At 37.9% G+C, this 12,736-nt stretch overlaps 1 protein-coding gene across 1 annotated transcript; it reads left to right on the forward strand.

Moving 5' to 3' along the window:
- The first annotated feature begins 377 nt into the window (after positions 1-377).
- LOC126488459 (nucleolar RNA helicase 2-like) lies at positions 378-2,470 on the forward strand. Its single transcript, XM_050121952.1, has one exon. The coding sequence runs from the start codon at positions 378-380 to the stop codon at positions 2,271-2,273; it is 1,896 nt and encodes a 631-aa protein (XP_049977909.1). The 3' UTR covers positions 2,274-2,470.
- The last annotated feature ends 10,266 nt before the right edge of the window (positions 2,471-12,736 follow it).

A 12,736-nucleotide genomic window follows, 5' to 3' on the forward strand; every position in this document is an offset into this window, starting at 1 on the left:
CTTGTCTGTTTCCAATTTCCATATGTCTCTATGTGTTTTTCTTTGGGTTCACCTTATTACTTAGCTTCTCTAGGATAATGAACTAGCCTCAAAGTCCTTGAAAATTTTAAAACTATACATTATTAAGCTGGAGCTATAGGAAGGCAACTAACCATCTACATGTACAACTAAGACTTCTGTCCCTATATGAACATTGGAAAAGTCCATGTATTCAATTTTTATATTGGTCTTTACCATAACACATGATTTTTGTTAGTTTATTCTTCTCTTTTATTTTACTGTATTGTGAATTCAATTGATATAAATTCAATTCTTGGATTAGGAAAGGCATAGAGGGGTGCAGGAAGCCGGTAGGCCTGAGCAGCTAGTGCTGAATAATGCCGGGAAAACTCCGCAGCGAGTCCAGGTTGGAATCAGACGCGGAGTTGAGTGACGCTACTGGCGAAGACAGCAGTGAGACAGAAAAGGAAATACCCATGGAACAGAAAGAAGGTGCTTTCTCTAATTTCCCCATATCTGAAGAGACTATCAAGCTTCTCAAAGCTCGTGGGGTGAATTACCTGTTTCCTCTACAAGCCAAGACATTGAACCATGTGTACAGTGGGAAAGACTTAATTGCCCAGGCACGGACAGGAACCGGAAAGACATTCTCCTTCGCCATCCCTTTGACCGAGAAGTTTCAGAGTGGGCTACAAGAGAGGAAGAGAGGCCGTGCTCCTCAGGTACTAGTTCTTGCACCTACAAAAGAATTAGCTAATCAAGTGAGCAAAGACTTCAGTGACATCACAAAAAAGTTATCGGTGGCTTGCTTTTATGATGGAACTCCCTATGGAGGTCAAATCGAGCGAATGCAGAGTGGGATTGATATCCTGGTTGGGACCCCGGGTCGTATTAAAGACCACCTGCAGAATGGAAAGCTGGAGCTCACCAAACTTAAACATGTTGTCCTGGATGAAGTTGACCAGATGTTGGACATGGGTTTTGCTGATCAAGTAGAAGAAATTTTATGTGTGGCATACAAGAAAGATTCTGAAGACAACCCCCAAACATTGCCTTTCTCTGCAACTTGCCCTCATTGGGTATTTAATGTTGCTAAGAAATACATGAAATCTACATACGAACAGGTGGACCTGATTGGTAAAAAGACTCGGAAAGCAGCCATAACTGTGGAGCACCTGGCGATTAAGTGCCACTGGAGTGAGAGGGCAGCGGTCATTGGGGTGATCCAAGTGTACAGTGGTCATCAGGGACACACTATCATCTTCTGTGAAACCAAGAGAGAAGCCCAGGAACTGTCACAGGATTCGTGCATAAAGCAGGATGCCCAGTCATTGCACGGCGACATTCCACAGAAGCAAAGGGAAATCACCCTGAAAGGTTTCCGAAATGGCAGTTTTGGCGTTTTGGTGGCGACCAATGTCGCTGCGCGTGGCTTAGACATCCCTGAGGTTGACCTGGTTGTCCAAAGCTGCCCGCTGAAGGACATGGAGTCCTACATTCACCGTTCAGGGCAGACAGGCAGAGCTGGAAGGACAGGGGTTTGCATCTGCTTTTATCAGCACAAGGAAGAGTACCAGTTAGTGCAAGTGGAGCAGAAAGCGGGAAATAAATTTAAGCGGGTAGGTGTTCCTTCTGCAACAGAAATAATAAAGGCCTCCAGCAAAGATGCCATCAGGCTTTTGGAGTCTGTGCCTCCCACCGCCATCAGCCACTTCAAACAGTCAGCTGAAAAGCTGATTGAGGAGAAGGGGGCTGTGGAGGCCCTGGCGGCCACGCTGGCCCACATTTCAGGGGCCACATCTGTCGACCAGCGCTCCTTGATCAACTCACAAGCGGGCTTTGTCACCATGATCCTACAGTGCTCGATCGAGATGCCCAACATTAGCTATGCTTGGAAAGAAATCAAGGAGCAGCTGGGCAAAGGCATTGATGCCAAAGTGAGGGGGATGGTCTTCCTCAAAGGAAAACTGGAAGTTTGTTTTGATGTCCGCACTGAAGCAGTCACAGAAATACAGGAGAAGTGGCATGATTCAAGACGCTGGCAGCTCAGTGTGGCCACGGAGCAGCCAGAGCTGGAAGGACCCGTGGATGGATATCGAGGTGGCAGGGGTCAGCGTGATGGCAACAGCGGTGCATTCAGAGGACAGCGGGGTGGAAGCAAGAACTTCAGGGGACAGGGGCAGCGAGGAAGAAATAGAAACTTCAGAGGACAGCGACCCGGAGGTGGCAACAAAGGCCAGAAGCGGAGTTTTAGTAAAGCGTTTGGTCAGTGAGTAGAGGCTAGCAGGAACTGTTCACACTGTGGACCCCACTGCCCTTTCCCCTGTCAAAGCCCCCAGTGCTTCCTTCCTTTTTGATCATTTGCTCAGCCCCCATTCCTTGTAGAGAGATGGGCTCTGGACTGTTCTAACATCATGAGCTGTCTTTGTAGGAACCCAGTTCATCGTTTTCCAACATAGTGTCTAATTTTACAAAGTAAAAAAAAAAAAAAAAAGGAAAGGCATAGAGCCACGTGGAAAGATAGAAAACAACTACCTTTATAAATAACATTATAAAGACAGATTTACACAATTCAATACACAATCTAAGGAATATGACAACATTGCCTAGAGGTAAATCAACCAGATGAGTTTAAAGTACTAGTAAACGGGCACAGGATGTGTTGCCAGGAACCCTGAGTTACAGCATAGGCTCAGTGTTTACTGATCATTGGCAGTTCCATGACAACCAATTACTTTAGCACAAAAGAAAGAATTTTAAATAATGGAGTCCATGGTCACTTGTAGCTATAATATATATTTCTTTGCTCCTTTTAAGAAAGAAAAATTGGCAAATGCAGATAATTCCATCCTTTTCAAGTCACTAAAAATATGGGGGACTTACTTGAAGGTGGATAACTAAACAATGCCAGTTTTCCATAAAGATAGCAATAAATTGCTGGCTACAGACATGACTAAGACTTTGATGCCAAATAAGGCTTCTGCCAGAGGTCATAATCCAAGTCTAGGGGAAAATACAATTTTACCATTTCCTCAGCCTCACATACTAGTCCATTCATTATAGAAGATTTCAATCTGTGTATATCAATGACAGGATAACAGCAAGAAGAAGCAAATATGCACAAGACATTCTGGTAGCTTCAAATAAAATAAACATCATTTCATTGTAGCTGTAAAGGAACTGACCCAGAGAAGTATAGACAACCAGCAAATAAACATGAAAACATAATTTTCTTCCAAATATAACCGAGAAATAGTAGAGTGCCATGGTGATAGGGTGTGGCTTGCGTATTCACTACGGCAGTGAAGTAAACTGACCTTCCCTACCCAACTACTTACTCTGTGTAATATAATATGGTAACTTATGTCTTTGATACTGAAAATTCAGTCCATGATATCTACCATGCTTATGGATCAGTAGGATCAACATAGTAAAAATGGCCATCCTCTCAAGAAGGAATTTACAGATTCATTGCAACTCCCATAAAAATTTCAGCACAAATCTTTACATACCTTGAAAGGACAGTACTAAACTTCATATGAAAAAAAAAAAAAAACAAACAAAAAACAGGATAGCTAAGTCTATTGTAAACAATAAAAAAAACTTCCAGGGGTATTACTATCTCGGATTTCAAGCTGTACTATAGAGATACAGTAATAAAACCACATGAAATTGGCATAAAAACAGACATGTTGATCAGTGAAATTTAATTGAATGCCCAGACATAAATTCACACACCCATGAACACCTGGTTTTTGATAAAGCAGCCATTATTAGATATATGAGAGCATCTCCAACAAATGGTGCTGGTCATATTGGATGTCTGCATGTAAAAGAATGAAAACTGATCCAAAGCTAGTAATAACCCTGCACAAAACTCAAATCCAAATGCATCAAATACCTCAACATAGAACAAGATACACTGAACATGATAAAGGAGAAAGTAGGTAATAGCCTTGGATGCATTGGCACAGAAGACAATTTCCTGAACAGAATACCAATAACATAGGCACTATGAACAACTATCAATAAATGGAGCCTCATGAAATTGAAATATCTTCTGTAAGGCAAAGGATACCTACCATCAATCAGACAGTGGCAGCCTACAGAATGGGAAGAGATTTTCAGAAACCCCACATCCAATTGAGGGCTAATATCAACAATACATAAAGAGCTCAAGAAGCTAGACATCAGTTAACCAAATAATCCACTTTTTGTAAAAAAAAAAAAAATGGGATACAAACTTAAACAGAGAATGCTTGGTAGAGGAATCTCAAAAGGCTGAGAAATACTTAAAGAAATGTTCAGCATCCTTAGCCGTCCAGAAAATGCAAATCAAATAACTCTGGTATTCTATTGTATACCTGTCAGAATGGATAAGATCCATTAACACAAGTAACAGCTCATTCTGGAGAAGATATGGAACAAGGGGAATATTCCTTTATTGTTAGTGGGAATGAGAATTTGTATAACCTCTGTGGAAATCAATACAATCTTCCTCAGAAAACTGGGAACCGAGCTACCCCTAGTCCCAGCTATACTACTCTTGGACATATAACCAAGGAGGCTCCATTCTACCACAAGGACACTTGCTCAACTATGTTCATTGAATCTTTTTTCATAAAAGCCAGAACCTGGAAATAATCTAAATGTCCCTCAACAAAATAATGGATGAATAAAATGTGATATATTTATATAACAGAGTATTACTCATCTGTTAAAAAAATAATGACATCATAAAATTTGCAGGCAAATGGATAGAACTAGAACAAATTGTCCTGAGTGAGGTAATCCAGGTCCAGAGAGACAAACACGGTATATACTCACATATAATTGGATAATAGTTGCTAAGTAAATAATAATCATGCTTCAATCCACAGACCCAGAGAGGCTAAGTAACAAGGAGGACTCTAAGGAAGGAGTGCATTGATCTCCCTGGAAAATGAAAATAGAATATATTTTGTTGGTGGGAATGGGAACAAGAAATCAGGTGGGGGTATTGAGGGAGAAAGGAATTAGAAGCCATTTAGAGTATGATGTGGAAACCATGAACAATGTTTTGTAACTTAATGTAGTACAATGAAAGGTGGCATTCCCTGGAATGTATGAGGGTGACGTTAGTGAGGACTCCTGGTAACAGGGGACATGGAGCCTGAACTTCCCATCTTCTGTAACCAGGCAAGGCTTCTAGTAGTGGAAGTTGGGATACCAATGAAGCCACAAAACTTTCAACCTACCATCTACCCTGTCTGAAAGATGTGTTTGGGAAATGGTGGCAAAGAAGTTGTAAGAGGCCCAAGTCACAAGAGAGAGCCCACGCAAGTCACTGTCTGGATCAACAGGAAAGAAGTCTGTATAACTAAGAGACCCTGGGTAGAAAAAAAATCAATGAAATGATTCCTAATGATCTTCTATATTCATATACTCAAAGATTGCTGCCTAGCCCAATCATCATCAGAGATGCTTCCTCCAAAAGCTGAAAGGAACAGATGCAGAGACTCACAGTCAGACATTACGAAGAGAGGTAATCTAAAATTGGAGTTTTTCACTGGGTCACTCCCCTCAGAGCTCAGGGAACCCTGCTGGAGGAAGGGGAAGGAAAGAATGCAAGTGTTAGAGGGGATGGAGGACACAAGGAGAACATGGCCCACTGAATCAACTAAGCAGGGCTAATACAGGCTCACAAATATTGAATGGGGCTAAAAGCAGCATGGGGCATGCATTGGTTGACACCCAGCCCTCAGTGTATATGTTATGGCTGTTAGCTTGGTGTTTATGTGGAACTCCTAACAGTGGGAGAGGGTGGGTCTCTGACTCTTTTGCCTGAACTTGGGAATTTTTTCCTCCTACTGTGATATCTAGTCCAGATTCCATATTTGGGCTTTTGCATTGTCTTATTACATATTTCTTGTGTTTGGTTGTTGTCCCTTGGAAGCCTCTTCCTTTTTCAGTGTAAACAGGGGCAGGGGAGTGGATCTAAGGGATATGGAATTTGGGGAGGAACTGGGAGTAGTCGAGAGAGGGGAAACCATGGTTGGGGTATAGTGTATGATTGAAGAATCTATTTTCAACAAAAACAAAAATATCTCCAAGGTTTTATTCCAGTTAGGACACCTCAATAAACCCATTCAATATAACTACACCAGTGTATTAATTCCATATCATTAATGTTGTTAATGCTTTCATGATAAAATATATCTCTCAATAGCACAAAGAGATAGGAGGTAAAATTCTAACAAATTACCACTGAAGACATTATATATTTGAAACAAAACAATAATTACAAGGACCCTGAAGTTAAAATTATGTCTCTGTAATCTTGAAGGAGTCACCTAACCCCTCTGAGCTTATGTGAATTATAATTTACATGTAGTAATTTACATAAAAATGTAAAATAGCATCATCATTACACTATTTTCTGATCACACTACATCTATCAATCACTTGATCATCACAAAAAGTAGTATTCTACCTACTTTCAGAAAAACATAAATGAATATTTAAAACATAAAACAAAGTAGTAGCACTACATCCAGATATAATATGTAACAAGAAATAATGCTGGTCATGTCATAATGACAGGATGGAAAATAGGCAATGGAAGTATAACCAGTGTTCATTTTGGAAGAATGCATTTGTATAAATACAGGCATAAAAATCAACTAAGCCACAGTCTAATTTATAAACCTGAAATTAGATGTCAAAGCAGGAAGATAAAATAAATGGTCATTTTCACAAGATAAGCTTGAGGATCAATTCAAAAGCAGCACAGTAAGCCAGAAGACGACATATCTACAACCAGGTACCTCAAATATGGGCAGCCTACTAGGCAAAGTAAATTAAAAAACAAATTGCTCACAAGTGCAAATTTAACAATTTAATTGCTCTGTAATTTTAAAAAGCTTTTACTGTCATTTTTCATAAAAAGTGAATAACATTCTATTTACCTGGTTTCAAATCACTTATCATTTATAGAAATGTAGCAATAAGTCTTCCAATCCCTAATGAGATATGCTTCTGTTTGTGGTAGAGAGCAATTAACACAAAAATCCACACCTGGCCAAGATGCAGAGACTGAAGAATGGCATAAATGAAATATACATATCACAGCCCCTCCTCCTAAGGCTCAGGGACGATTGTGAAAGAGAGTGCAGACACAATATAAGAGGCATATAATGTGGATGACTACAAGAGTAGTACCATTCAGACACTTCACATCAGCTGCACAGATGAACTTACAATGGTTGGGACAACATACACAAGACAAGTGCAAGTCCAAGGGAAACCGAATCTCAGCGTGGAGATGGGAGTTGGGCACAAAATCCCACTCCTAGCTATGGAGATTATTGGAAATTGTCACCTTCAGAGAGAAACAGAGAGAGTCAGTGTTTCTAAGAGTATAGCCTATTTTAGGTTAATCACACCCCAGTAGGTCACTCATCCAAGAATATTTAAGCAGCGCAAACTGGTCTTCATACGAAACAAAAGGAAACAAAGTTGAGTAGATGGAAAGGGAAGATGAATCTGGAAAGAGTAGGGGAGGAAGGCTAACTATGTTCAAGACATGTATAAAATTCTCAAAAACTCCAAAGGATTTAAAGTGGATTGAAAGGCAGGAATGAATGAATACGAGTTGTGCCACAATAAATTTCATAAAAAAAGAAAATATTTACATTGTTTTTGAGACACTGGAAGGAAAGAAGCAGATATACAGGGGAAAGTGTTTATGGTTGAAGAAGTGCCTCGCTGACAGCTTCAGTATTAGTAACAGCAGTACAAATTGGAGAACAACCTTTAGTATGGATAAAGAACCCTGAAATTTTCAAACTCTATGACCCCTATAATAATATTATGTCATAATATCTGTCATATGAAGATAATATAAAATACCCAAATTTTTGTTCTTTTAAAAAACTTTTTTTTTATTTTTTGAGAATTTCACAAAATATGTTATCTTCTTCCAAATCCTCTCAGATCCTGCTCCACCTCTGTACCAACCCAAATTCTTGTACGTTCCCTCTCCTAAAAAACTCAAACTAACATAAAAGAACACATAAGACATGGAGTACGAATTGAGTTGTCCCGCTTTTCCTGTGCGTGGTTCCTGCCCTGGAGTGTGATCAATATGCCCGGTGTCACTCTCCTACGTAAACTGACTCTCCTCATCACAGCACCAATCTGGCAGCAATAGCTACTCACCTAGACACAGGACTTCGTGGCCATATCCCCCCTTCTAGACTAGGCCTTGAACTAGCTAAAAGTTTTATCATTAACAAAAAGACCCATGACAGATTTGGCAATCTTAATAGTATGATTGATAACTATGGGACTTGAAAATCTTTTTTTCCTGTTAAGATTCCAGTTCTGTTGAAATAAAGATTTAGTCTGGCAAGGACTTCACAACTCTTTTGCGTAACAGGAACACGAACCTCTGCTTCAATTTTTCCCACATGTCCTCACTCTCAAGGATTAGTTCCTTCATAAAACACTTGGCTACATATTTTCTTAAATATCAGGGCCCTTTACTTCCTTACAGAGAAATGTGAAAATGAAAAGTGTGTGACTAACTGTCTTAGTTAGGTTTTCTACTTCTGCGATGAAACACTATAACCAAAGCAAGTTTGGAGGAAAACTTTTTATCTTCCTTACACATCTATACTGCCATTCATTATTGAAGGAAGGAAGGGAGGAACTCAAACAGGTCAGGAACCTGGAGGTTGGAGCTGTTGCAGAGGCCATAGTGCGGTACAGCTTACTGGCTTGCTCATCATGACTTGCTCAGACTGCTTTTTTACTAAACCTAAGAGCACAAATCTAGGAATAGCACTACCAACGATTGTCTGGGCCTTCCCATCAATCATTAAGAAAATGCCCCACACCCAAATCTTATGGAAGCATTTTTTTTCGATTGTAGTTTTCCTCCTTTTAGATGATTGTAGCTGTGTCAAGTTGGCATTAAACCAGCCAGCATACCCACCTATACACTTTAGTCTCCTTCCATGGACTACTTGGAGAGTAGGAGACATTGCTAATTGAATCTCAAGTAAATAATGCTATTCCAAAGAAAAATTTCCAGAAGGAAAAATTATTTCTCCATCACTTTTCAAGAACATATCTATCTCATGATCCTTAAAAAACTGGCATTCTTTACTAAGTTATACACATTCTACACACCTAGACTTAATGTGAACTCTTAACTATTATGTCTTGAATACCTACCTAAATATAGAACACCTTCTTGACTGTTAACAAAAGGCCTGAATTTGTAGATCATATAATGCAATTAAGAGATTTGGAAGTCTAAAATAATGTACAAATTAGGCCCCAAAAATGTTATCAATGAGAAGACATTCAAAATTCTTTTCATTTGGTAGTCTTACAACAGTAAATTCTTACCTTTGTTATCTGAAAATACTTTTATGTTAAGTTGATCTGTTTATATAATCATTGTAATCATGCATTATCGCATAATTAGTGCAAGTATATGTAATCAGCTATAATGTATAATCACATAGTGGAGTCACTATAAAACAAGTCCTTGTGAATCTGAATATAATGTTTTGTACATCTATAGAAGATAAATACTATTTGTATTTGGAATGGTTAAAATAGGACTGTATTTCCTACAAGCAATTACCTTGTTCAAGAGCTAGCCTTCCACTTGGCATTGCAAGGAAAAGAAATGCATACGCTTTCAGTTCCTCATCTTCTAAATCACATGGTGAAATCAGATTGCCTGCCAAAGGCATTATTTATTTGATGCACACTAAATCATTTCACAATGTTTGGAGTCATGGGGATGCTTAGATGTAATGCAAAATATCCCTAACAGAAGACATATAACAATAACAATTAAAAGCTATCATAAATCACTGGAGACTAGATTAGGATTCAGATGTATTTTGAATAAATTAATAGAAAAGCAGTGTTATTAGCTTTTCTATGCACTAATATAGGCTATGAAATAATAGACTTTTATAAGAGATACCATCTTGAAGATGTTTATCCAAACTCCAAAGGGAATCACTATGAAAATTCTCAGGCTCATCTGAAACTTGTTATGTATCTAAGTCCTGGCTTGAACTCATGATCTTTTGTCTCAGCTTTCCAAAGACTAAGATGAATGCATTACTTTAATCAACATTCTTTCTGATTTTTTTAAAAATTAAAAACTGCAATATTTTGTTGGGTGGTGATTGTGCATGCCTTTAATCTTAGCACTCAGGAGGAGAGGCAGAAGTGTGAGTTCAAGGCCAGCTTGCTCTACAGCCAAGGCTGCACAAAGATACCCTGTCTTCAAAAAACAACAAGAAAAAATACAGTATTTTATTTTATGTGTATGGATATTTTGCTTGTCTGTATGTCTGTTCATCACAGGTGTGCCTGCTGCCCTTGGAGGCAGGAAGAAGGGGTCAGATTCCCTGGGACTGAAGTTACAGACTAGGGTTAACCACCATATGGTTGCTGGTAACCAAACCGAGGACTTTTGCCATACTAGCAAGCACTCCAAATTACTGAGCCATCTCTCCAGCCCCCTTTCTGACTTCCTGACAAGCAAGTATATAATTAAGTCAGTTAAAAACACTTACTAGACTCTACTTCTAGTGGATCTGACACCCTATTGTGCCCTCTGTTTTCACCCGCACACATTGTGATTTGAAATAAGCGAAGGAAAAACACTCATACATATGAATGAAATTTAAGAAACATTTTTTTTTTAAAAAAAAGAGAGAACACAGGGCTAGTGAGATAGCTAGAGGTTCAAAACACTTGTTTCTAAGACTGAAGACCTGAATTTAAGCACAGTGGAGAGAAAGCATTAACATCACAAATTGGTCTCTGAAATCCACAAGGCCATAGAGAAATGAAACCTCCAATGCACAAAAAACAAAATTGAATTTAAAAATTAAAAAATTAAAGCAACACAAATAGCACCTTATGTACCTCAAAAATCCTACAAAAACAATCAATAGGAAGAAGGCTATAAGAGATAAAAAAGTAAATGAACTATAAATATTTATATTTATGTAAGCATAGGTATAAATATAGCAAACATTACAAAATCTACAAAGCATTAAGTCAGGCTAAGAGAAAAGTATTGACTAAAATAACATAAAAAAGAAATAGGCAATATCGTAATGGATGCCACAAAATACAAAGATCATGAAAGACTACTGTGAAAATTCTCATACCAACAGAAAAGTGTATATAATTTTGAAGCATGAAATTTACCAACAAGAAAATATGAAAAATAGAAAACCCTCACAAATCAATAATAACAGGGAAATTGAAGCCATAATGAACAAATTCCTATGAGAGAAGATGCCAAGAGTGATACTTGAACTGTTGAAGTCTATTGAATGTTAAAATAAGAAATAATAACAATCTTTCTACAAATACTTCCAAAACTATTACTTAGGAGTACTCCCAAACTTATTTTGAAGATCCAGGAATATCCAACCTCAAAATCATGAAAGACCTGTTCAGAAAGCTTGCTAATGTCTCTAAAGCATAGATGTATAAAAATCACCCAAGTAACATTAGTAAACCAAAATCAGTGGAGCTAGAAGAGGAGGAAGAGACAGGCTAGAAATAAGTGTGATATATGAGAAAGAATGAAGGACAAAAACCATGATAGTTTTAGTAGGTGTCAAACTTCACTTGACAACATTTAACATCCTATCTGATAAAATTTATGAAAAATATTAACTAAAATACTTCATTATAACACAATGTATGCAACAGAAGGATATAAAATGGTGAAAACTTATCCTATAATATCAATAATGAGTCAAACGTCAACTCTCATCATTCTTTTCAACACAGTATTGGAAGTCCTAGCCTCAGCAATGCATATGAGGGAAAATGTCCTTGAATCACTCACAATGCTAAACTTTCCTCCAAAATATACAATTTGAGAGTTCTCTGTTGATTCAGAATATTCCACTGTTTAGGGATGTTTTTCATTCATAACAAACAACATGTAAATCAAATCTTAAATGCAGAGGGAACAAACCTGGCATATCATATGTTATTTTCTTCAACCATCTCCATACTCTAGTATGGAGATAACTACTGCATTTTGGTTTGGATTTGACTGATATTCTCACAATTTGATGCCCAAGTTTTGGGATTTAGTGACTTGAGAGATTATTAGATAAAAAGATAGTAACATCATCAACAGAGCTATCCACTGATGAACACATAAATGAATAACCTATAAAATGGTAAGGTTTAGTTAAAGGAAGTATGGCATTCACTGACAGCATGTATTTGAAAGAGAAATCTGACCCTATATCCTCCTCACTCATCTCCCTGTCCTCTGTCCTTTCACTCCACTCCATATTCCTGACAGCTTCATATGACTTCCAGCACATGCTGACTGCCATGATGGAGTCTCAAATAACCATGATCTAAAACTATTAGCCAAAATTGGTCTTTCCTCACTTAGTTTTTTGTCATTGTTTATTTTTTGTTTGTTTAAAATGGGTATTATGTCAGGGAAAAGAAAACTGAAATGATCAGATCTCAGTTGTCTCAACTTTTTTCTGAGAAATTGTATGTGTGTGTGTGTGTGTGTGTGTATATATATATATATATAAGCAATGTGTACTTATATGTGCACAATTTTATTAAAAACTATAACATGATATTAATACTATACTTCCATTTGGTATATTAATTTTCCAAAATTTCTGACATCCACATTCTTTTTATATAGTTGTCTTAGCTAGAG

The sequence above is a fragment of the Alexandromys fortis genome, unplaced genomic scaffold (genome assembly GCF_014885135.2).
Source record: "Alexandromys fortis isolate MF-2015 unplaced genomic scaffold, M_Fortis_MF-2015_v1.1 scaffold_189, whole genome shotgun sequence".
In the NCBI taxonomy this organism is placed as follows: domain Eukaryota; kingdom Metazoa; phylum Chordata; class Mammalia; order Rodentia; family Cricetidae; genus Alexandromys; species Alexandromys fortis.